Source organism: Temnothorax longispinosus, chromosome 1, assembly GCF_030848805.1.
Source record: "Temnothorax longispinosus isolate EJ_2023e chromosome 1, Tlon_JGU_v1, whole genome shotgun sequence".
Lineage (NCBI taxonomy): Eukaryota > Metazoa > Arthropoda > Insecta > Hymenoptera > Formicidae > Temnothorax > Temnothorax longispinosus.
The window spans coordinates 24,746,540-24,773,950 of NC_092358.1; the positions used below are offsets into that span (position 1 = coordinate 24,746,540).

At 40.5% G+C, this 27,411-nt stretch overlaps 1 protein-coding gene across 4 annotated transcripts in view; it reads right to left on the reverse strand.

The window, feature by feature from the left end:
• Nucleotides 1-27,411, reverse strand: part of Kst (spectrin beta chain, non-erythrocytic 5 kst) — a 60,522-nt gene that overhangs the window by 24,336 nt on the left and 8,775 nt on the right. For 2 of the 4 annotated variants that reach the window (XM_071790457.1, XM_071790449.1), the window contains exons 1-3: nt 16,895-17,032; nt 12,058-12,308; nt 11,612-11,779 (exon numbers count right to left, since the gene is read on the reverse strand). In XM_071790457.1, the coding sequence (XP_071646558.1) occupies nt 11,612-11,779; nt 12,058-12,308; nt 16,895-16,922 (447 nt within the window). In that variant the 5' untranslated portion in view covers nt 16,923-17,032. Of the gene's footprint in view, nt 1-11,611; nt 11,780-12,057; nt 12,309-16,894; nt 17,033-27,411 lie in introns of those variants that run through there. The other 2 variants (XM_071790464.1, XM_071790471.1) reach the window with 2 other exon arrangements.

Consider the following 27,411-nt stretch of genomic DNA (forward strand, 5'->3'; position numbering starts at 1 on the left):
GCGCGACACAAGTCGCACTCAGCGATTCGCGAAATTAACCACGAGGTATTTTTAAACGACCCCAGGGGATCTGAGAAGTCTTACAAGAAAGCAATAGGATAAATATAGCGTAGTCGTGACAAGTTACTATAAGCGACACGTTAAGAAAACTGCCTTTGATGAAATAATTGACTCCCGTTTTTACGACGAAGGGCGGCGTCGCAATTTATTTTCAGCGCACTCATCGTTATAAGTATAGCTGTCGCAGCGTTCGTCGCTTTTGTGTTAGTCTATGCAATTGAAAATTTATTAAAATTACAAGCACATTCCGGAGATAAACATTTTGCAACAATCGCGATAATTTAACATCAATATCTTTCTAATTTCTAAATGATTTGCGTGGCAAGATCAATATTTTCCGACAAATCTTTTTCTCGCCGCGTTTTTATCTTTACAATGACATAAACACAATCCGTTGATCAACGAAGGCAGGGGGGGGGGCAGTAAAACGGGCGGTACACCGAGCCTTCGAATTTTCGCCACGCCGAGGCGCGTGCACTCACGTTGTTGCAAGTCGAGTTTCAGCGGCGCATGAATAATGAATGAGCGCCGTGGTTGCATAGCAAAACGCCGGAGAACGCGATACTGTTATGCGTCGTCGGCTAAAATGCGGGGTACGGTTAAAACTCGTGCAGGGAGACACACACGGGTGTCGATAACGGGCAACGGCGTTAAATAACTCAACCGGCCCGATCGTGGGGGGGGGGAGGGGGGTCCGTTCTCCGCCGGCAACGACGGCGACGGCGGCGGCGATCGCTTTTTGCCGGCGTTGCGCATTGGGCCCGACCGCAATTTGCGCGCGGTTTTAAAGCGCCTCAAGCGCCTCTCGGTACAGCTCCCCTAATTGAAGTATTGTGCCGAAGCGTGCCCGATCGAGTAGATTAAATTTTCAAACCTCGACCCCGCCGTCGCCGTCGCCGTCGCCCCGATGAAATACGATCGCTACAATTGATAATTGCATAATGCGCGAGCCGGCCGTTTTGCGCGAGCAAAGAGCGCCAAGTCGTTACATGGTTCAATGCCGCGAAGCGCACGGTGGTCCCAACCAAATCGAGCCATTTTAGAGGTGTGAGAAAGCTTCTCAGTTAGCAGAACGTTCTAAAAAAACGTTTTAAAGACATCACAAAGACGTTCAAAAGATGACATAATGTTTAGACGTCTTTTAGAAGCTTTTTGCTAGTTAGTAGAGAGAATTTAACGTTATATTTCGAGAAAATTTTTAAAAATCTTGTATTTTAACTCTACATTTCAATACAATTTCGACTGAGTTAATATTATTGAATAACAATGATGACGAAGATTACAGCCTTCGTGGTCATCGCATGAATCTTCGAGTCGAACGTGACTTTCTGTCCGAAGCGAAGCGGAACGAAAAGGCCTTTCCACGCATCTTTCAATTCACAGTTACTCGCGGAAGAAATAGCCGTGAATTTATTGGCGTCGTCCGTCGTCGAGGAATGCATCCGCGGCGACGCGATTTCGTACGAGCTAATAGAAACATTCGCGGGAATTAATTTCGCGAGGGGTTGCGCGGTAATAAAACGCGGTCAGCGTTGCGAGGCCCGTAACGTCGGCGAGAATGGGGGATAGCAATTCTAATGCATTTACCGTGGAATGCGACTCCTACGTACGGACATTCACTGGATCGGTGCGCCGTAAGGTATCCGCTCGACTGTGCTTGCTTCTCCAAGACAGTAACTGCACCGTGGAAATGCAACGCAACACGGACTGTGTTTATAAGATGACGTGGTTGACTTGACTCTTCATTCGGGTACGGTAGCAAATTCGCAATCCTTCGCCAATAGATTCATATCTCGTTCTCTCTTTCCATGTTATTTATATTTTACTTTTATAACTGCGTCCCGATGAAGCTTTATTCTTTTGAACGGGACACTTTAGCTAATCTGTCTTTTACTTCCTTTTACGAGGAAAGTGGCGGTGATTTTCTAGGTAGGCAAGTGGAAGCAAAGAAAAGGAAGGACGGTCCACTAATCTCCTGCAGGTCTCGATTACAAAAGGCCTAAAGCCTAACTAAATGTATAATATTTTTGAGCCCTCGTTGTACGATAAGATTAACGTAAAAAGAGATAAAGAATTTTGGAGTAGGATCTTCAAGAATTTTTGCTGGAAAAATGCTGGCCGGTCGGGACGGGTCGGGGGCCACGCATAGCGGTTTTCCTATGACAGCGCATTCTTGGCAGGGCTGCGGAATATCGATCGCAGGCATGCAGGAATGACATTTGTAAAAGGAAACTCCCCGCTCCTAACTTACGGCGACATTTAACCACCGAGATTCTCAGTGTGTTTCGTCACCGTTTCGAGAAAACGCGCGAAATTAAATCCGCGGAATTCTCGGCCGCTCCGTCTAAATAGGTTAATGAAACTCTCGGAACGAGGTTTCCGAACGATCACTGACTTCAATATAAGTGTCGCGCGTTAGATTTATGCTACAATAAAGCGCGAGGCAATAAAAAAAACCGATTACGTCGCTATTTTTCGTTCTATCGGTACGGCGCGTCTCGCTGAAGAAATCTCGCGAACATCATCGTAAACATCGTGTCGAGTTGTCGAGAAAAGTGACATGATTCTAAATCTGATTGATATCACTCTAATAAATGTGGGATAATTAAGTTGTTCCTTCGGAATTAATTCAGTTGAACTCGTATATGCTAATTTTACTTACTTTATATCTGTTATTATTATCTTTTTTCGTTTCCTTCAGAATTGAAACAAAATTTATTTTTGTGATAGAATTAATTCGACCGTGTGTTGTGTTCGACTGTATGACAGAGAAACCGCACAAAAATTTCGACAATTGATAATTGTATTTTATCAGAACTTCGTTTTTCTTTAAGATAAGGCATAACACGCGGTAAAAATACTCTTGTAACTTCTGTCGAGAGCAATCAACTGCACGTTTCTTCTCTCAAATGGAATAACTGGACAAGAATACGCCGGCTGCTTCGAGATATCCTTGACGACGGATGTCTCGCGTTAGCATACTCCGCCGGTGAGTTTGGATGTCATTCAAGTCTCAGAGCGCGCACGTGCACGCCGTCGGCTTTTGCGCTTTCCGTGAATGGTTATGGAGTACAAGGTTGAGCAACGTGTCCGCCTGCGACGGCTGAAGGATGATGATGCAGCCGCGGGGATGTTGCGGGGGGTAGAGGGGCAGTCAAGGTGGAGCCCGTTAGAAGAGACGTCCCTTGGCTTTTACGGCCGTATCTCATCCTTGCGGAGCCCGTTGCTCGTCTCGTAAAGGCTCACGAGAGCCGGTGGGTGCAGTTTCTAGGAGAGGGAGGGGAAGAGAAAGAAAGAGAGAGAGAAAGAGAGGAAGAGCTCTCGTAAATGGCGTTGGAATCGTAAAATCGGGGAAACTCTGCGGGCGGGCGCAGCCGATGCCGTCGAACGAGGACACGTAGAAAGCTTTCTCTGCGACTACTCTGCTTAAAAGAGAAACGTGGGAAGCCTGCGTGCAGCGCATACGAGAAAAAGGAAGCGAAACATATGCAAATTTGCGATATCGATCGTCGAACATCATCTTTCAAAGAGATGTTCGCCGGCGGCTGGAATATCTTGGGATCCTGGAAGTTTCGATCACACATCACTCCAGCGATTCATCTATCTCCCTTTCGACCCGCGAAGTCCTTGATTTCTTCATGGTCTTCGTCGACCTGTTTCTCTGCCATTTTCTATTCCCGATAAGTATAGATAATGATAGCGTAGAATATGCGAGATGTAACATCAAACGGAGAGGCAACATAATCGCGGAGATAATGAATTTTCTGTCTTATATTTCGCTCTTCGACACATTCAGCCAATTATCTACGTTGCCTCGAAAACAATCAACTAATCTAAATGTTCGATTTAATATTTCCGAGGTCAGTAAGCTATCATCAAGTATGAAGTCAACAAAAACAGTCGTTGTGAGATATTGTTCTTTGTAACGCACTCTATTAATTATTTATGATTAATGATGGCAATTTGATAAGTGCAGAGTTCGAAAAAGGACTTGGTATATTTTTCGTTAGTATATTTTTCTCTGCAGCGATATTTGGCACCTCGTTATTTGAAGACAAAACACGTTGCCGGGAAAAGGGGATTCCATTTATTTATTCTAAAGATCTACGATGAAAGGCGGGGGCGATGCACCGCCGAATATTTATTATCATAATGCGGGGGCGTTGTACGAACGCGTTATTTCGGGAAATATGATATTCATATGTTTCCGATTAATTCTGTTTCATTGAAGTTTCACAAACAGTAGCAAAAACGGTTTCGCACAACTCTCACCGCTTCCGTCTTCGTCGTGATTCTTGTGAATCATCGCTATCGGAATCATCGATAATCGTACGGCGATTAAAGTATACTCAGAGAATACTCGTATATAATAACTCTATATTTTATAATATCTAATTATATAGAAAGCCCGTAGATCTGGTTCTTTTAATCTTTTTGTACATCCAACGTTCGCCATTCACAGTTCACATTCGTGATGCGAACGCATGCGGCCGCGTAACAACGGAAATCAAATGTCTGTCATGCATATACCATCCCGCGGACCATCATGCGGGATTAACGTAATCACGGGTTTCGGATGGTACTTCGGAACGGCGCTCTTAATTTGCGTGATTCGATTCTGTGGGAACGACGCGCGTGTAGAGGATATACGTAAAGGACGAGGCTGGTTCGCGCCGCTGGAACGCGCAATTTGCCGGATAAAAGGGCAGAAGGCTAGCTATCGAAATCTTCTTCGGGCACATGGCGCGCCAATCGGCGATAATACGTGTTTGCGATAATTCATTGTCGATTGCTCTCCGCTATGCGATTGCCTCGCGTTTCAATTTGTTCTCTTTGCCCTGTCAGGCGGATTAAAGGATTGTTGCGAAAAACTGCAAGCTAAGACATTGTAAGACATGCTAGTTGATTGGTCTCGTTTGATTTAATAAAACAAAATCTAGAAATACTTACAATTGAAAAATTTGGTACAATAATAGTCTAATGTTTTTTAGATTTCTACACAAATTAATATACTTTGCATGTATTTAAGATAAATAAAATTTAAAATAATTTTCTTAAGTTTTTAAAGTATTTGGACTAAATTATTGTCGCAGTAAACTTTTTAAATTACAGTAAGTATAATAATTTAAATGATTTAAATTATTCAAGATTTCTAAATTTTCGTTTATATCGGAAACTGAAATCGTGTTACGATTTAATTGCTCCATTTTATTGTTTGCACTTCTCTGGTCAACTATCACATTTCGTAGATAACGCTATCTATAAGTTATTAAATACGTGCACGCATATTCGATAACGTGTTAAATCGGACAAACAACAATCTTCTCTTATTATCGTCGCGATGGAAGTGGCGTAGAATTAATTATCATCGGCTACTTTTTTATTGATATCCTCCAATCAATGCCTGATATCAATGCAATCATCCCAGTTTTGCACGTCATTCTGATTTCCTATCAAAATAATTTTTTAATAAAACTAGTTTACCGAGTTTTTTGCAATGTGCGCTATCAGTGACTTGTTTTATCCAACTTTTTCAAGCTGATACTACTGCATTATGCTGTCTCTCGTTCAGCAATTAAAAATTTTTATCTTAACAAAATGAAAAAATAGAATTATTTATATGTAGAAATTCACTTTTGGGCCAAACATTTTTGTAGCTATCATTTAGATCACAAGACATTAAATAATCGTATTAGCATAACAAATTACATCGAGTTACATGCTTAATATTACAAGAGTAACAGATTGACGCGTGTAGTGATCAATCAAAACTAGTAGGAATTATTACTTCTACGTGATCGACTACGTGTCATTATTAATGTGTATATGTTCTTCATAACATCCATTAAGACTTTAGAGAGAATTCTACAGAGGAGAACGACCGGCTCTTTTTCAAGCGTTATTATCTAACACGCAAAGATCAATTGATCGATTGTTCCGTTTCTCGAATATTGAAAACACTTTGCGTTTAACAGCTTCCTCGGTGAATTTTTATGGGATGATGCCTCGGGTTATCACGGACATCCTACATCAACATGTCGATCAATCGCGTCCATATAATTCTTATATCACGTGTAATTTTTATCATAATAAAAACCGTGGCATGGTTTGTGCATAAAATATACGCAAGAATTTGAAGCTTAATGAAATATTTAGCGATTAATCTTGCTGATCGATTATTAATGATAATACGAAGCAAAGTATTTAATATTTCGTAAGAATTTTAAATGATAATAATGATAATAATAAACACAAACAAGAAATAAAAGATAAATTAAGAACCGCAATTTTTTTTCAACTTATTGTCAAATAACAATTTTATTCTGGATTAGGAAATTTATAACGAGAGATTGATGTAATAGCTAAATTAAACATATAGTTATAGTCGCAATAAAATCTCTTCTTCCTGGTTTGTTGTATTCGTTTTTGACTATTATCGCATTCAACCGCGATGGAGACGTCCCGTCAAGGTGAAGACGTAACGGACGTGGTTCAGACGAGGTTGGGCTCTAAACAGTTCTAAACGCTATTGTCTAACACGCGAAGATCAGCATAGGTCGACGTGTCTGCGGGCATAAGAATACAACAGAACGGAGAGAATAGCGTTAGGGGAATGAAGCCCGAGGGACAGCAGGAAATTGCGGTCTGTGGAACGTGTCTGAAGCCTAAATCAGACAACAGAGAGCCACCGCAAATTAGAAATCTCAGATCAAGGATATAATTTTCACGGATATCTCCATGCGTTAATTCATAAATAAAAACATAGCAGAATATACCGGTTACAATCAGTTCAAACAACACGGTTGATCATTTTAGTTTTTAGTTTACGAACAAGCCACGGAAGAAACTGATATCCAAAATCACGATTCATTCCTCAACACAGCCTGCTTCGCTCTTTTCTCTCCGACTTCGTACCCTTTATCTAAATAGGCACCTCCGTTGTGCTCCCTCTTGTTGTGTTCTCCTGTCTATGGCGGTGCCGTCTGGTTTCATTTCACATCTGCAAGGCCTCGCGACGGTCTAGCAAGTTTCGCCTGCCGGTCGCTGACCTCCACCTCTCGTCCTTCTTCCTCCCTCGTCCTCCATCGACTACCCCGCACTCTTGTCTTTCCCGTTCTTCCTCCTCGTCCACTTATCGGGCTCGCGTTTTCCTCGTCGCACTCACTTGCACTTTCTGGTCCTGCCTTCCGATTTATGGATCGCCGAAAATTGGCCGAAAAGAAGCAGGAAAACTCGGAGGGAGTCCGATCTGCCCTTCTCCTTTTTCTCCCTTCTCCTCTTCTTCGGCATTTTCTGTTTCATCTTTCTTCCTTTCTCCTCCTCGCGCGGATTTCCTACGTGTGCGTGCAACGCGCGCCGACAGCTTCGCGCGAGAGGGAGATCGTCTCTTCTCGGAACGTCCAACGGATACCTCCCTAATTACTTCGGGGTTGGATTCCTGTGGGTGCCTGAGAAGAGCGCCCCTGGGCGAGACACAGGAATCGTGACGCCGCACTTCTGGCGCAAGCCTCTCGAGAATTCCAAACCTCTGCGTTCTCCTCGTCTCGTCTTCTCGATTCTCGTCCTTTCGGGACAACTCTGTACTTTGCAATGTGACAAGTGATGCTAAGTGCCATAAATGTCTAGACATTGATCGAGCATTCTCTCAATAATTCTACAGTCCTTGATGTGTTGTAAGTTTTATGTTACAATCATAATCTTAATGCATGTCTGAACATTATATCGTTTCATTTCAAAATTCTCTTCATTCTTATGTTATTCTTATATCAAGAGTCTTGATGATTTAAAGAATTTTATTGATTGGTATAACATGAATTCTAAGATCCACTTGAAGGAAACCTTATGCAGATATTACCCGCATAATGCGGCTAATTCTGCCATAACAAGAGTTCATTATTTAAATCGTTCGTCTACTGATCAGCGTCATTATTATTACGACATCGTGCGAGAGGCAGGAAGAAACTCGCGCTAGATCGTGACTTTTCTTCGTGAATACCTTTCGACGTGAAAACACAAACGTTTCATCGATTATGCCGGACCGTGAAAATTTCCTCGACTTTCTATATAAACGTGCAGTAAAAGAAAAGTAAGAGAGAGTGCCTAAACTTAGACTATTGATACTTTTCTATGCAAATGAGTTAGTTTTATTTAAAACAGAGTTTCTACTTATGATTCTTTTCCAATTCTGGTTTTAATTATCATTCGAGAGATTCAGCTTTTCGTTCGATGCTCAATTTGATCGTTTAACGTTTAACTGGTTTAACTTGATATCGGAACCAAATCGTTGATAGCGTCAAAGCGTCCTTAGTCGAAAGCGAGGACGGATTCGTTGAAGCACGCACTCGCCCGCGGAATGTTTGCTCGTAACGGACGGCATCGTCGTATCATCCTCCAGAAATAACTCGTGTCCTTTTTCGAGGGGTCCGCGGTGGGAGGTGAGATCGTCACCGTAAAGACAGCCGCGCGATAAGACCGTGATCGATTCGTGCGACGCGACGCGGCATTCAAATGCACGAGCCAAATTTGACATACGCTCGGGCGTGGCCGCCGGTGTGGCCTTTATATTTAATCCTTTCGCGTCTAATGGCTTTTGTAAACGCCTTTCCTTTCGCGGGGATATAGAGGCCGAACTGAGAGAAGAGTAACGGTCGCCTCGACGCCAAGTTTCTTGAGTTATTGCCGGCAATTAAAACGTTTCGGCGAATCAAGCTTTAGAGATACGAACGAGCAATAGAGGAATACAAGAAGTCTTGTATATTCCAATTAATTTTAAAATGAGTTCTACTTTAATTTAACAAGTATTTCATTCAAGATTTAAGCGTTATAACTGGAATGTTTTCATAATAAATAAGAGTAATTTCAAAGCACTAATTGGCTGTTATAATTAATTTTATATATTTAGTTCTATTATCTGGATTAATCTCATTATAATTTTAATATGTATAATTATTTTTATTTCTTGAAAAAAAGAAGCATGGAAGATACGAGAACTTTCCTGTACAGAAAGACTCATTACTAAATTACTAGTGTTCTCGCTATAATTACGCGGTCTAAAACTTATACTGGGTTGTAAAAATGCCAGTCTCTGCCGGTCATACGAATAGAGAAACGCTCGTGCTGCTGGAAGACTTACGCGCGTAAGACCGTTAAGGTAGAAGTAAGCGACTACCCAAACGTGGCTTTTCCTCCGTTCTCCAAATGGGGGAAACGAGAAACCGGTGAAAATCGTCTTTTGCATCGCGCGCGCAACGCGCAACGTGCCGTGTACCGTTCGGTTCGCCGATCGCGGAGTTGCAAAAAGTTGCACCGCGGAAACACGCACCGTGATGGTCTTCGACGTCAAGACACGGCGGTAAACGGCGTCATGCATTATTTAGCAAACGCCATGGATCACTGCTCGCAAATGCAATCGCATTCCGCCCACCGAAATTATGCGAATGGCTCGCGTAAATAATCTCTGCGCAAGAATGGAGCCTTTTTAGCTCGTATATAACGTTATGGTAGAAGGTCTTCGGCGTGCCTAAATTAAGCCTTTGTTGCCGTAGCAGCAAATAATAGTTTTTCTGATGAAAATCTAGTATCATTCTTTAAAGGTATTAATTCACTGAGAATTTTGTTTTGTATTGTGGCCGCGTGGAGTAGCCTAATAAATTATTATTAAGTTATACTGTGCGATTCGTAGTACGCACCACAACATTTTTGTTGCGAAAAAATGAAACCCAAAATGTGACTTTCGAAGTTATCTGATCGCCTTCGTGAATTATCTTGATGGTTTCCGAAAAATAATAAATTTTCTTTAAATGGATTAATGATGTCGCATGCTCGATACCTTATACGCGAAGGACAATGAGTTTTTCATCGCACGCGATCGGCCCACGGCCGTTGTATCGAGCACGGCGATTTAACGCACGACTTCATAACGATGCCTAACGATTACGTCCATATTACCGCGGTACCGATAAAACACGTACTTGCACAGTAAAAAGTATACGGCCGAGCATCACGATCATTTCGCCGCTGAGATATGTTTCCGTAAAGGGTAACGCGTTAAGGCTGTATCACGCGTTGCGATCGGAACCTCGCAATTTGTACGCATTCGTACAAGGGCGGTGGAAAGCATTTATTACCTTTTCGATCCAATTACTTTCTTAATATTATTCCGCCATTATCTTATATCGAGAATTACTATCGCACGGATCTGTTCCGGTTGATTCTACGCCAGCAGGTGTCCGTAAACTTCATCTATACGATTTGCGCAAATGGCTATTTGTGGAAATAGTTATTTGCTGAAGCTCCGCGAACCGTTATCGCGCGCTCGGTCCCGTCTTATCTCGCTTACAAATCTACGAATTATCTAAATTTAATTATTCCACGTTACTTGAAACAAATACGCAAATACGTTGCTGCTGCGCCTCGGCATTCCGCGGTATTCTTTTTCGAGCGGGCTCGCGCGCTCCGGTGGGCACCGGCTCGCCGCGCCGCAACGAAGCCCGGTAAGTGTAAACTTCTCGTGAATGGCCTCTTATACTCCGTGGCTTATGACATAATAGTTTCACTACGCGCGGCCCGTATTATATACGCCGCCGAGGAGGAGCCTGCGGAACCGGGCGAGAGAGGAGCAGGATAAAACTCGAAGCCCCGCGCAACGTAAGACGAGCGCGGGCGGAGGCATTGACTGACCAGGCCTACGATGCGTCGGCGTTCGTATCGGGGCCCGTCGGTTCCAAAGAGACCAACAGGAATCACGCGGTGGCCCCGATCCTCGTGTTACCGGAAGCGACGCGTCGCACATCATATTTCTTCAACCCGCGCCTCGTCCGCGAACCCGCCCGCGACGATCGACCATAGAGGTTTCTAATCTGTCAGATCTAGAATTTCTTCGACTTCGTCGTTAGACAGCGCGTACTGACGCGTGTGGGCTACCAGACAGATAGGAAATAACGGCTAGCTGTTAGATTAATCGTCCGGATGATTCTTTGCGTTAATACGGTGATACTTGTGATTACGGTGTGCAAGTCATCGGGATTACCATTCGGATCTCCACGACGAATTAAACATCAGTATTTATAATACCGTAATATTGATATCTATTATCTTTAAATCCGTGCTCGTTTAAATTGTATATAGGTCGTTCTGACAAAAATTTAATATTGTGCATCTATCTTTAGCGCATTTGCATCGAGATGTAAACGCCTACGGTCTATGACTCAACAGAGAAATTACGAGCGGGACTTAACGGGCCCGCTTGTTGCCCCACTAATTTACCCGGCTCTCGACTTCGCTTGGAAGCTTTTTCGGAGCCTTTATTTATTCCTCGGCGAACAACGTTGTTCGCGCGCTGAACACGTGCAACCGCGCCGGACCGCGCAGTTGATCGTTCGTTCTCGAGAGGTTTTCGAGAGTGAGCAACGTCCGGAGAAACACACACTCGAGACTCCGAAAGAGCGAGATGTAGAAAGAGAGAAAGAGAGAAAGAAAAAGAAAGAGAGAGAGAGAGAGAGAGAGAGAGAGAGAGAAGAAGGCAAGCCATACTCTCGGGAATATGTATTACCTTGGTATGGAGGAACGCCAGGGACTTGTTCACGTTTTCGATTTTGTGAACTCGCATGCGCCCGTTGTTGGGCTTGGCCAATCGCTCGCCGGATATGATCTCCAATAGTTTGAGCAATTTCTTGCCGTCCGCCAGATCGGTGAACAGATCGTCCACCTCCATGCGCGCCTGAAAACCCAGATTCCGATATAATTCAATTAAAAAATCAAAAGAAAGTTACACGAAAAGATATTGTAATTGTAGACAATTGTTACTCATCAAAAGTAATTTTATACATCAAGAGCTAATTAATACGAAAAAATACTATATAAGCACTAATATTTATGAGAATATTTTTTAGACAGGCATATATTTCATATCTGAATGTAAATTTTCATCTCTTGTAATCTGTTTTACGCTAGATATTTAATTACTTAATATATACAGTTAGACCTTTTCAGCATTACCTTCAGCAGAAATGAATTGATCCATTTTGTGAACGTCTTCTTTTGGATGTGAAGACGTTCCTCTTGCAGGGCCTTAATGCGGCCCTGCTCGAACTTGAGAACGTCTTCCCTCTGAGTCATTCTCTTCTGTATCTGCGCACCGCCCCTGTATCTGTCGACTCTCGGTGGCGAATATGCGGAGGCGTGTTTGAGACTACGGATCTTTTCTTGGGGTGCGGCGCTGGGCCCGGCGCCGGGCACATACTGCGCCCCTGAAACAGAAATCGTCCGCTTTTGGAAACCCGTTCTGTTAGCGTAAACGTGGCGTAAACACAGGATACGTGAGGCGGAAACACGGCCATAAATGTTCTCCAGATGAAGCCTCGTGCGCGATTAGCATCTGTGACATTTCCTTTCTAAGTAAGCACGTGCTTGAAAATCTCATCCTTTTCATAAGGTTCATGCGGGCCCTACAGATTTATAGGAGTTAAAATTAATTAGCGACGAATAGCAAAATTAAGATGTAAGGGATACTTTCAGAATAGCCATTTTAGCAGAGCTAAGATCGAGATTTTTAAAATCAAAATTTTTGTTATTCTAAGTAAAAAACTTATTAAGGGATTGTGTTTTTTTTTTCTTAAAAAACGAGAAATTGAGAGATTAATAAAAATATTCATTTTAGAAGTTCATAATGCGAACTTGTTATATTTTAAGAAAGTTACGTCTACAGTCGTTTCACTAATCGATTCCACGTTCCAATTCGAACGACAGGCATCTATTATGATAGTTATTGATCGTTGATTCGCAGGCGGGGCAGTAGTTTAATAATTGAAATCGAGAGGCAAAGACCCGTATACACACAAATAGCTCTTGTAACTTATGATCTTTCGTTATTTTGATATAGAACGTACTAACATTTAATCGCTGCAATATCACACTGTCAATTCATCGTGATGTATTGAATAGCCACGTCGATAAGAAACTATCGAACTCTTGATGGAATTTGACCTCGTAAGATTCAAGTTGTGGTGTGCTTTCTATTATTAACAAAAATACAACAAAACGTCTAAAAGAATAAATACCCATGACAAGATATATACAAGTACAGTTACAGATAAAAGATATCTTATCGTGCGTGTTAATCTCTTAAATGGTTCGATACATTTTTGTTACCAATAATCGTATTTATTCAGTACTTTTTTCGAACAGCTGGGTATTTAAGATAATTACAGAGGCGAAAGCTATAAAGAGACATCCGTCGTATCGTCTTTTTCGATATCTAGAAACGCGAGAGGCGCGATAAGACCGTACTTACGTACCGTAAAAATAGGGTGATAGGAAATACCATAGGCGTGGATATCGCATTAGGATGAGAGAGCAGCTTGGCTTTTCTCGCACGGGAGAAAGGAACAACGAGCATCCTTCTCGGGAAGATTAACGAGTCGTGATAACTTTTACGAGCAGCAGTATTTACGCAGCAGGCCAGATAAACGGGCGAATCGAAGCTTGTACGAAGTCAACATTCGAAGCAGACGTGTGAAAATATTCGCGACAGCCTTTAATCCAAATTTACGGGATTACATGGATTAAATCAAGCGAGAACAGAGCGTAGCCGCAAATATTGAAAATTATGATTTCTCGGATGAGGACAAGGCGATAAATATGGGCGGGGATGACCGGGCATACCGCGCCATTAGGTTCTTTACGATGACGAGGCTCGTAAATATCATGCTTCTGAACAAGATAGCTGTTACGTGGTATCGAAGTGCTAATGGGAGTAAATTAATATATGTAATTTGTCGTTTCGGAAGAATTAAACGGCGATTTGACGCTCGGGACGATTTAGATCCAAATCAATTAGAATGATTCTTAAAAGCTTCAGCGTTTACTTTGTTCTAGAGATCTATAGGCCATATTGTCTCGACGAAATAAATGTCTTAAGTAATAAAAAGCGATGAAAAAAAAAATACCTCGATTAATTTTCGCTATACGTGTATGAAGCGCTACGGCGTTTCGTAAAGTTAAGCAAATGTCAAAACGGAAGAATATGTATTTAATTTCTTCCGAGATTATTCGAGAACGCTGACGCGAAACTCACATTTCATGCCGCGACAACCCGATAATAAGAGCAAGTGCACAAACGACGGCCGTGCACTCGAGGCAGGGTGACTCGTTTTCTTGCTGGGCGTTCGTGACTCGGCGGGATTATTGTCCTCGCTTATTGTCACTCCGGCTAATACTACGTAGACGTTGTCGTAAATTTTTTCGAGTCTCCAAAAGGACGCGCCAGCACGAACGTGAGCGCGAGCGTAAATTGGCCCGGCGAGCGCGAAAGAAAGGGGCGCACGCTAAAAAAAAAAGCACGCGCAACTTTGAAGTGTCAATTATGACGGCTGCGTGTATGCGACTGCACGTGCAGGGCGATAGTTAATGTGCACGTGCGTGCGTGCGTGCGTGCGTGCATTTGTAGCTCCATGCTCCATGCGATTTAACGCTAGACCGCCAAATGCTCTTCAAAGCTTGTCAGTTTGTCAAATAAGTCTCACACACGTCCGCATATCTTCTATTTTTTTTTATAGACTTTTAATTAAGTCTGGAGCGCTAATAGACTATTTAAAGTTAAAAAATTCAGAAAGTTGAGCATTGGGGTGTCAAAATTTAAGTACCGGTATACTTATATTCGGAAATTATATTTCGTAAAAATAAGGTAGATTACTAATTATCGATAGTGTCATGTTTTTTCTTTTTAACGCGATTGTGTAGGATTTATTTGATATTTGCATTTTTATTTTGCTATAAGTTGATTCACAGTAATGTTTCTCAGTAATTCGTTTTTTTTAGAGATAATTTTTTGTATGTATATGAAAAAGAGACTTCTTGTCAATTGCCAGAGAAAGGCAATTAGAAAGTCCGCTAATAGAAAATCGTGAACGTATTGGTCGTTCGTCCCGCGAAGAAACGAAGAAACTTATTCACGTTTCGGAAGATCAAGGACGCGCCTCGGCGAATGCAGATTTAAAGGACACGCTTTCACGAGCCGACAAAATTCGTTTAACATGCGTATGAGATTTTTAAATGTCACATCGTCTGGTTCGCAGCCGCGTGTGATGTCATGTCCAAAGCCCAGTTCGCACGTCTGCTGCTTTGTGAGACGCGTATTTCGAAAGTGGATTAAATGCGACATTTTCGCAACGAATCGTGTCTCGAGCGGCACTTTCACATATCAATATATTAACGCGAAAGGAGACGTATATAAATATCAATTGACAGAAACGGAAGCTGGAGAATTGCAATCGCGCGGAAAGGTACCCTGGCTAGCGGTAAGCGTAGAGTAAGGTCTTATACAAAATATTGCAAAATACTAGAGAATTATGATATCGAAAACTTGTGATATCAAAGATTTTTTATACCAGAGTCTATATTTTTTTATATCATTTATGATACCAAAAATATAAGTTGCAAAGATCTATGGCATCGAAGATGCTAGAGGTAGGTAGCGGTACCTTGATCTATCTGCGCTACCAAAGGATCTATAATACAAATGATTTATCGGTTCCATCTAGCCGATAACCGTGGATCTACGGCATCGACGATTTATACGGTTAGTACCACAGGTCAATGACGCCAAAGATTTATGATATCAAGCATCTATAAATCTATACCGATGGTAATGAATATACAATGTTGAGAATCTGCCAAGGTTGCATAAAAAAATTTAATAAAAAGTAGTGCCAGATACACGGTGCCATTAAAACCGAAGATCTTAATGGCGCGGAATTATGATACAGCAATTTATAAAGTTGCCAAACATCTGTATTGTGGAGGATCCATGTAAGTATCGAACGAAGGAAATTGCCCCGGAGGGCAATGGCAAGTAGCATCTCGGCGGATTTGATTAGAGTACTTAGGCGTTCGGTGCTCGCGCACCGAGTGTTTCTAACGGCGCGGCGCGGCCGCGGCGGTCGGACCGCATGTAACGCGACTGTAACACACGTACTTAGCACGAATTCCTCGAGCGTGACGCGCGCGGCGATACATATGCTCTCGCCGCTCGCGTTAAGTACATTTCGCACGAGCTCGCGGCTTACAGCGAGATAAAACGTGTACGTACATCGGTAGCGATGTCTCGAACGAAGTGGTACTGTTTAACCCCATGGGAATTGGAGCTATATGTATGCTAGACGCTTCGACAAATCTCGGGGTTGAAGAATGTAATTTCTCGATTTTTCTCCCTGTTCTCAAATTATTTTTGAAAACTTGAATAAATACCTTTTCAATTCTTTTATCATACATTTCAAATATTTTGGTAATAGTTCGTGTTTAAATTATTATATAAGATCTTGATTCGCTGCTATAATATTTTATTATATTTATTATATTATTATAGAGTGATTTAATCGTCACTATAATTGTAAGATCAAAAACGTGCATTTAGATATATTTTAAATTTATTTCAAGATAATACAGTTTACATAAACTCTCGAGATATTAATTTGTACTATAATGTAATTTAGTTCATTTCAACCGAACGGCTTAACTGCCTTACAATCTGAATATATCTCTGACAGTAGATTATCAGTTCGTCACAGAACGAACGGTAGATCAAAGTTTTCGCCCGGTTTTTCTTATCTGCGGAGATAAGACGATAGACAGGTGTGGCTATTATGAAATTATCCCTATAACGCTGCGCACACATTAGATTACAATTAGACACTACACGCGACTAATTGTATATAATGACTAGGAGCGTTCCATTACGCAAGCTAATTACGTAACAAAAAAAAATATATATATGTGTGTGGAACAGAGGAGGTTTTTGGAGCACCAGACAATGATATTTCTCATCTTATATATTTACCAGAATAATAATGATAATTGTATTCCATTGGGGTGTTTCACATGCGAGATATTATCCTCTTATCGCTCTTCCGATCGGCGGCGCAATTCTCATCGTTGATTTTTACGTAAATCGATGAAACACTGGTAAAAAAAAAAAAAACGCGAGGCGAGGTGAGGCGCAAACGAGCGGTGACACCCAACTGATTCAGTTACCAGTCGAAGACCACTGACAGGACTCTTATCACGTATTGCGTATGTATTATGTCGGCTGGCTTATTTATGTAGCAGAAGCTAAGTGCACTTACATGTGTGTGGCAATTACATAGGCGTAGGAACGTTTCAGAGAAGAATTCGCCATGAGAGAAATAAAAATATACTACTGGGGGAAACGAACGAGAAAATTGACGATCAAACTTGAGACTACGGAAAACTGGAACTGCAAGATTAGATTATCAATCTCGTGCGTTGTGAAATATCAAATAGCGAACAGATTATATCGTGATAAGACATTATATTGTGTTATATTACAAAATACGTAACAATTTTGTCTGAATTTTCAAGTAAAGTGGTACTTATACCCTGTAGCAGTATTACAATAAGGAGATTAGTACAGGCCGTATAAAACACGTAAAAAGATAAAACGGACGGTGTAAAGAATCGCGATCGCGCACATAAAAGCAGGTAGGATACGTGGAACTTAATCCGAGATTTTCAAACCAAAGAGTAGGTATGTCGTTAAGGAGATACCTCTTACGGAATGTTTATAAACGACACGTACGTGACGATAAGCGCGGCCTCAAATTTGATTCCAGCGCGAGTCCGTGCGAAAAATAACGCGGGAGTTGGGGATACAAGAATCTATTTCGTTCTATATTTAGGGATTTTTTAGGGAGACGACATTAGACTGTAATCTCTCATTACAATTCGGATCCCTTTTATTTCTATTTCGCATTTCACCGAATAATTACACTTGCAGAGCAATTTCCGCAAGCTTTAATATCCTTTATAGATATAACTTACATTTCTCAGTAGCTTTAATTGATGGATAAATAATTTTAATATAAAATTCTTTTTGGAGTTTAGATTCTGGAGTAATTTGTGCGCAAATACGGAAATGTTTTAAGGCAAACTCGAACAGATTGAGCAAACTTTCCTGAATCTATATATTTGAGCTCAATAAATTTTGTATATAAAGTTTCCCCCGTAACTATGTATAATACTCTGTGTATCTTATTTCAAGGAAAATAATTAGGCCTGAGAGAAAGGTTGAACCCAGTTTCATGTTTTCGCTAAAGGTTGTCTCACTATAACCTTGAACTTTTGCGGAAGACCAACAGTGAATTTAAACTGTCGCGGATGATGATGTCAAGTTTAAAATTACAATCTGAGAACGATCGACAACGCCGATATTATACCGACAAGATAATTAAATACCAGCCCTTTAATCGTGGAGCCGTCAATGTGGCAGGAAGCGCGGAATCGCAGCGGAAATACGGCGATTGCGCTGAAGTGGGGTCGGGTTTTTGACCAGGAGGCATCTTCGCATGATGTGGGAGTTGACTTTGTCAATTCAAAGCTGCGCCAATGAAGCGAGCGAATAAAACTGATATTATCAAAAACATCAAGATCGATTTATTTCTTACAAAATTAGATTAGATTAAGGCGTCAATGAGAAATAAAAACAAGCTCTAAGAATGGTGATAATGATGATGGACGTAGCATTACATATTATATAATGCATTACAAATTAAAAATTATAATTATTGACTATTTATTTTAAAGCTTATGGTTTTATAACTAAAAGAGTATATTTTTGTAGCTTCAAAAATAGAGTCAGTTTATATTTAGTGCGGAACAATTCCGGTTTCGCAAAAAATTTCAGCAGCATTTCTAAATTTAGCTTCAAATTGCTACTTCGATCGGATGGAAACGCTCTAGAAATCGAACGTGTGTGCGATGAGGAAGATATACCGATGCTGTTCGAAAGGGCATTGTTGTTGCCGGCAGGAAGCGCAGAATTGCACCGGAAATACGGTGAACGCACCGAAAGAGCCGAGAGAGGAGCTGCAAGACTAGCGGACCAGGTGAAATCGGAGCCGTATTATTATCGGCACTCGTCCTGCCTGGAAAGTGCCAGCTCGTTCTGTTGACACTGATAGCCGAGGCAAACATTAATTCATTCCCGTATATCGTCGTACCGCGCGTATATGTAACCGAGTGTCCGAGGCAGAAGCGAGTTTCATGGCAACCGTAGCGTGTAGAATTTATAGCGACATTCGGTCGCCCTCTTCTTATTTCGCGACGGAACGAAGAAATTTAATCGCACGAAAATGCGATTTAATACAGATATGTATAATTAAATAATTACATTGAAAATTTTCATGAAACAGAAATGCGTCTTTTTGATTAAAGACCCGTTTTAACGCGTGGCGCTTGATAAAGAACACGAATTAAGAACCTGATAAGGAACACGAACTCGTGAAGTGTAATTAATGATTGACTTCGGATCATTAATCATGTTAGGATGGAATAACGTTTCGAGAAATTAAAGTAATAGTAATTCAATTAGCGGCCTGCACATTTGCATGTAAACGTAAAAGAAACAACAGAGACACACGTAATTTTAAATAAAATATAAAATAAAATGAAATTTTAGCAATCATCGAACAACTGAAATCTAATTGCCAGTTGGATTGCTGAAGTTAATAATAATACTCTACGCATTAATTATTTACCGTTGTCGCGCAATGTTCCTCTCTATTGGCGTTGATAACCCGTGCTATCTGATTCACATTCTTGTATCGAGTGTTCATACAAAGAAATAAACGCAATAACAACTTTGAAGTTCAAATGATGGTGACGACATGCCTATATTTGGTCTGTGACATATTGTTGGAAATGAACTTGGGTCATTTTTCGAGCGTTTATTGCGGCGTTAAAGCTACTATAATGCTACTATTCATTTCAACGCCCCGCGTATGTGATTCGACTTTGCGAAATATTCAAGCGACAAGTATAATTAATTATCACAAAATCGTAATGAAATTCGAATTAAATGTGTTAAGTTATTTAGTGTGCCGTTATACGTGTCGTAAAATTAATGTCAAAATACTTCCGCAATTTGTTCGTGTATGAAACAGAACGGACGCTGCGACGCAGAAAGTGCATATTTTTCCTATTACGCGTTGCTCCTCCTTCGTGAATGACGAACCTCGTTGAATCATCTCTGCTTTACAATTATGCATAACACCTTGAGAGCGAAATGGTAATAAACGAGAAGATATTTTTCTACTTCTGCAGATAGAACTTTTAACACAATGATCACATATGTGTATTATATTCTGTGAAATGTATAATCTTTTATTGAACATTCCATAATGATTATACATCTTTATCTCGTTGTGAGCACGTGCACCTCAATACATTTTATGAATACATATGGCTTCTCGTGTCGTCCACATTGTGTGCTACTCAATTCGTAATTTATGTGTTCATACGTGTCTCAATTTCTAAAAAAAAAGTCCGAGAAATGAAAGAAATAGGCAGGATACGTTACACGAGCCATAATTACACTAGTCGTTATAACGACTGGAACGCGACATTCCACTTGGTGCGCCGAAAGTAATTCAATTTCACCTCGTGAAACTCTGCTCTCCAGATGAAAGCAGTTTCGTACAAAAACGTCATAAATGAATACGTAAGCATAGTTATAAATAGTTCGTCGTGGCCCGATACTCTCGGGCGTGACAACCTGCAACCATAACTCGTCCTGACACTTTACGGTCGGCGGATTAAAGCGAAACAGCGGGTGTAATTGTGTCAATTGCTTGCGAAGTAATTAGGCGAAAGCACATACGAATGGTTATTAGAAAACTATGTCAATTCGTAGTTACAAGTTGTTATCTATATATCTATCTGGCAGATTTGCATTGATGAAGTTTGATTAAGGGCATATTTCTTTCAACCGTTTACAAGTCCAAAGATCGCTGACGCTTCAGCATCTTCGTCAAGGAAAATTTAACTCCGGACAAAGTAATCGCGTTTCTCGAAAAGAGCTCGATGCTTCATTTTATTGTTCTACAGTATCGTAGAAATTCTCGTTGCCGACGCGAAGCCATATGCGAGCTCATGCCGGCGCATAACAGTCTTAACGCGGCTCTTCTAAGAGTTCGAAAACGCTTCAAATGACTCAGCCATTAGATCGCGGAACGCCAGAGCGTTCCTGGAGACTTGCGTACTCATGCGAATCCAGATTGCGCAATAGAATTGCTAAGCATCAGCGGGATTCGTCGCTATTAAGACGTCACCGCGGCACACTCGAAATCTGTTTTTAATGGCGATTGTAATCTCCGTATAAATTTTCAGACATCGCAATAATTTACGAGAAAATTATTCCGTTCGCGGGCAGAACGCTCGCCTTTTACTCCGTTTTTCTTTTACGACCGAGAGATTAATTTCGCGGACACTTTATCTACGTCGGCCCATCGAATTGGAATGTGAGATCGTTTCGATAAGTCGATGATAACAGATTATTGGCGCTAGAAAGTCGTTGCGCGAAAAACCGGATAACGTTTCGTTTATATAATGTCGCCGTGAGCGACATTCTGCAAGTTTCGAATAATCTCCTAAAACTGCTTGATATAAGTCCCAGTCTACAATAGTTGTTTTAATCACAGTCAATTATTCTCCTCAAATTCAACTGTTCAATTTCTTAAGGCTTAGAGCTTAAAACACCTATTGCAGATGGGCACTAACGCAGCGCGTCTTTCTTGTGTTTCGTTACGATTTCCCGAAATAACGATTTATCCCTTTATTCCTATGAGAATATAGGAGCTTGTAGGTTTATACAGGGTGGTGTACATAAAACCGGCTCCAAACACAAAATACAGTTGCAAAATATAGTTGCAAAAAATTATTTCGGCCCAACTTTATGTGCGCACTCTGTACGTTCTCCTACTCAGACGTCGATTAGATAGGAGATAAAGTTAGGCTTTATCTCGTGGAACAAATATTGCGTAAGATTGTATAAATATCTTCGCGATGACTTAACATTACTTATGATGTTGTCGGTACTTCGGCCGGTTTCCGTTTCGGCTAAACGTTTACGAGTAAGGATGTGACGACTATGATGACACACATATCCTCTTGTCCCTAAATATTTATCTTACGTGTTCCGACAACGAACTGACGATTGGAACATTTTTAATTGTCATGTTACTACGAAATCTTATCCCTGGCGAAAAGGATAAAATATCATACACAAAAACATAAATTTTAGTAATGATACACAAAGTAATAATACAAAATAACAATACAAAAATACTTGTACAGATAGGATAAAAATAAAATACGTGAAATAATATAAAATAAAAATTATGTTAAGTTAGCTAACAGTTAAACGCAATTGCAGATAAAAATTTATTCAAATTATTATAAAAAATTACAATCACATTAAGCTCATCTGCCTCAAATAGATTATCAATAATTTTAAACATAATATATTAATACATTATGCTACGATTTTATACTCTTTATTGCAACAAATTCCAATTAAATTTTTACATTAATATAATAATGCTGACGAACATGTTCTCATCTCGTCATAATGTCCTAATTAATCTCGAAAGGGTTATATCATATAGATTGACGGGCTTTTATTAACGACCGAGTGCCGCGCATAATATAATTGCACATCGATGCGATCGATCTTTTGAACGATGATTTTTGTTTCTCGTCAAAATCGTCTAATTGCTGTTCAACGTTCATTAAGGTGCGGGAGTAACGCCCGTACAAGGTCGAAACAATCTTCCACTTGTCAATCTGAACCGCCGGTGAAATTCGCGGCTGGAATTGACCCCAATAAGTCTACTTTATTCCGCTTAATTAAGAAACGGTTTGAATATCCGGTAAACAAGCACGCGCTGACGTGCCATTACGAACGGGTCGCGAACGGGTCGTGAACTGCTTCTCAAGCAGTTGGCGAAACTAAAAGAACGCGCTATACAACTTATATTGCGACGAAGACTTAAATATATGAGAAAATAAGTGCGTAAAAAATGCAAAATATTATTACTTTTCATTGCCATGTTATCTGTTTATATTACCTTTATTACCTCATTGCTACTTCTGATATCTTATCGTATTATCATGTTGCGTGCAACTGCGGATTAACTTTTTGTTTACATTTTGAAGTCTATCAGCATTAATTCCGAGTCTTTAAAACGGTTATAATGCCAAGTTGAATAAAAAATACAAGAAGTCGAAATCTTTTAAGTTCGTACTGATAACCGAATAATTTTACTTGGGGCCCGTAAGACTTCAGAAGCGTAATGGTAAAATCTTTTTTTTTTTTTGCACTTCTTGCTTTATACTTTTGCAAGAAGTTCTGTCCTACTTTGCAATATCTATTATCGCGTATCATACCTCAATAGAAAATCGCGGCAATCTCCGCGTAATTGCCGTAACATTTACACAACGACTCGTTTATTGCCGCGGCCCCGTAATCTCCACATTCTGCGCGCACAGAGATGCGACGGAGACAAAGCAGCCGCTGTTGGATGCAGGAAATACTTATTACAGTAATCAGTAAAAAGGAGGAGAGATAATTGTTTCAAAGACCCGTCGCCCTATGTTCATATCGATCTTATTTCATTCCATTTTACGAAATACAGACGTGAATTAAATAGATCACATAAGCTAAAATTATTCGATTTTTATATCGAGTCGGTAATAATAAACGTTAACGCATTAAATCCCAAGATTGTGCTTTTAGAAATTAGTATTCAGAACTTAAAGAACTTTTGAAGTTCGTAAATATACTTTAAACGAATGTGTATGCATCATATACACAGGTTGTAATGAGAATCCAAATAAAAATATTGCTTTCGGGACAACTTTGTAAAATTTTTAATTACGGAAATAAAAATATTGCATTTTATAATAGTTATATTTATTATTGTAAATATAAATATATATCATTTAAGACTAAAAGCCATATCATTAGAAATTTTACGTTTGGTCATCGCGGCGCGACTTCGGAGTCGACGCGGCAGAATTTATGCATCGAACATGTGCATAAATGCGGCAAGCAGCGATTTCCTTTTTCGTGTAAACACCACTGACCGGTTGGCGGACTGGTCGGCATCGCGTTAATAACTTGTTAATTTCACGATGCGGTAATGTAATCGCTTAATACACACAAACCCCCCTCCCCCCTTCCCCCGACACGCAGATTACACGCGGAACAAGTTCTTAACGGCACGGCACGAATCGTGCACTTTTGCGACGACGTTTCCTGCACGGAAACCGGCAAAAGTTGTTGAATACGAGAAAAAGGTCGCCGTGTAAAGATGGAATGTATAATCTTCCTTATGTTTTGCGACTGTCGGCTTTGGATTAAATTGATGGTCTGGTAATGAGATCTAATACTGGCGGATGGAATCTTTATCCACGGATCAATTTGGCAAGGAAATTAATTACCCATCTGACTAATTAATCCGACATTATGTATTATAATTGACATATTCAAGAAATAATAAATTCTTCGTGAGCTCACGTTCGCTGTTACGGAGTTTTGATTCCGTAAAAGCGCACCAACGTTTTTTCCGTTCTTGTTTAATTGCCGAGTGTGGCAACTTTGCTTGAAATAATGATTCATTAGAAATTCTAAAAGTAGCGATATTACGGCAACTACGGGGGCAAAACTTCTTCTTTTTTTTTCTAATTTGTAAATGCAGATACGCATAGACATACGACGCGTTTCGTAAGCACGCGAAATACAACGTTAAGGGGACATAACGTTATATTCGAACGACTTGAATTTACGACGACGATTAACTATAATTACTGCGGCGGCGAACGACTTCTTCCTAGACGACCTATTACGGCGTGTGAATGAATCATTGGTAACGTTTCCCGCACAGGCGTTAAGAACCCGAGCTTTCACGAAACGTATTAAGCAACGAAGTATTGCGGGATTTATTAAGGTTCCTGGTGTGTGTTTCTATCAGAAGCGCGTTTGAACCGGTCAATTACCTTTCTGCGATGCGTAACGAGCGGAATGAGTACAGAATTGATTAACATATCTCTTTTTTTTCTTAATAAGACGGACAGCATGCACATTGATGCAGTCTGTATCAATTACATAATTTATGTACGTCTTGATTGCATGTGTTTTCGTTAGAAACTTCTTACTGCACATTATACTGCAGTAAATCGTTTCAGAGTTGAAGGAGTAGGAAAATATTTTAACAATAATTTCCATTGCAGGAAAAGCAATTACTTAAATATTTCTTGATACGATGGGTTTTTGTTTTTTTCTTATTAATTAACAATTAAGGTCTTTTAGTTTGCCCTGAATATTTTCAGCTCTTCGCGGAAAAGGTAACGCGAAAGGAAAGAACGAAGGAGACGATGCGTTGATATACCCTGTTACGCGATACGTAGTACGGAAACAGGTTACTGACGATGGGGTCGGCGAGGCTCGCCGGCCGACGTGAATGGAAGGTGCTATTTCACGAAAATGCCGTACAGCACAATGCAGCAATATCTAGCCGCGGTATCTCAAGCACTTGCACACGAGACACACGAGAACGCGCGTCGACACACGGGGTGTCCTTTGTAAATTTCGACTTAATGGCCTTTATACTCCCACGTGCCACATTCGTCTTCCCTCTTCCTCCATTATGCGCGTCGCGCACCATCTAATACCTGTTCGACGAGGCTGTATTTACCCCGACCTATTGTCTCCCTCCTCCCTTCCTCTTCCCGGGGCGGGGATTTAATGTTTCGCGTGAAATAAGTATGTCCGTGAGCGAAATTCGTAAAGTTACGGGAAGTATAACCTTAAGGTATTTATGGTATGAAATATGGAAAGGCTTGTCCGCATTCCTTGTGCGATAGTAGGCTGCAAAGTCGACCCTTGCTTAAGAATATTTTGATAGTATAATATGGAGGTATTTAATAATGAAACAATTAATGTGTGAATTTTGACAAATTGTCTCATAAAAGGTGATAAATAGAAACTTTCTTTCTTAAATTTTTCTTAACCGGCTACGGTAAGACATTTCCTTGATACGCTAGTTAAGCTAATTGATGACCAAAGTTAGTATAGCTTCCCGACTAATTTTTGCTGGATTCTTAAATTGTCATTTTTAAGACATTAAAAAATGATACGAAGAATCTTGTAATTGTTAATTTAATGATGTTAGATAAGAAACGGATCACTTTTCCATTCCTGGAAATTTTTGCCACTTTGAATAATTTTTATACGATTTGTTGTCAATGTCCGACATTTCGCATTCTAGAATCGTGTAAAACGCATCATGGGGCAGAATCGCAGCTGCATATCAGGCGTGAAATTCCGTTCAGCGATATGAATACAATAGAATATAACGCGCGAATGTAAACAGATAACTTAAAATCCAATGAATAAAGAGTCATGCCGAGTAGAAGTCTCGCCGGCTGTATCAATAGCTCGCAAAAGGATTGAAGCGAGTTTGCTGCGACACGACGTAGCGGCGTCACTGCTTTTCATTGGTTTTCATTGAACTTTAATTGCACGTCTGTCCGAAGAAGTAGGTCATATAGAAATTAACGGAATACTTTCTTAATAGAAATCTGGACTAACGAAGAGCGCATATTTTCTCACGAGTATCTATGAATAGTTTCTAATTTAAAGGCGTTCATTAGCCTAATGATGCTGCTTTGTCCGTATCGAATGATATTAGAACTTCATTGACGATTAGATTAGTTGGTGATCTCTTTATTGTCTCGTGTGAAATACGGATACTTCAAGGTAATTTTAAAATAAGATTACATATTATAACGACTGCTTTTTTTCTCCTTCTCTTTCTCTCTCGATTGTTGAGAATGCGTGGGAAAAGTTATGGTTGAAAAAATTAATTTCTGGAATGTAGACATGTCCACGTTATATCGCCGAATTGCTATTGATAGACAGTGATAGAATAATGACCAATCACGAATTAGCGTGACGCGGCGCGTTACATTGCAGAATACGTAAAGATATGGGTGTCATCAACTGTTCATTTTAATTTATTCATATTCAAAAAGTTGTTTACCATACCGCGAGCATCTTAAGCAAGCAATTTTTCTTGAAAATTCCGGTCGTTAAAAGGCGCGCAGTTGGTCATGGGTGTATAATCGCGGTCTTCCTTTCGCGGCGATTAATCTCCATGAGTAATATCGATGTACGAAGGAAAATGCAGAAAAACCGCTAACAACATCGTTATTGCGAACGATACGATGTGGGTGCTTAGGCCGGAGTGAAAGTGACGAGCGTATACTACGATCGTATCGTCGTGTAAAAACGATTCTGGCCGGATGAGGAGCCGTGCACGTAACGCGCGCGCGCGTTATATACCTTACAGTACGATATGAACGGGCTGCAACGCACGTAATAAACGCCTCTAAGCCGGAGGTCGGCAACCCGCGGCTTTCGTAATTAATTAAGTAAGAAACACAAACGCGCCCTGTCCCGGTAACGCATCCATCATAATTTCCTCATGCAGCGCCGCT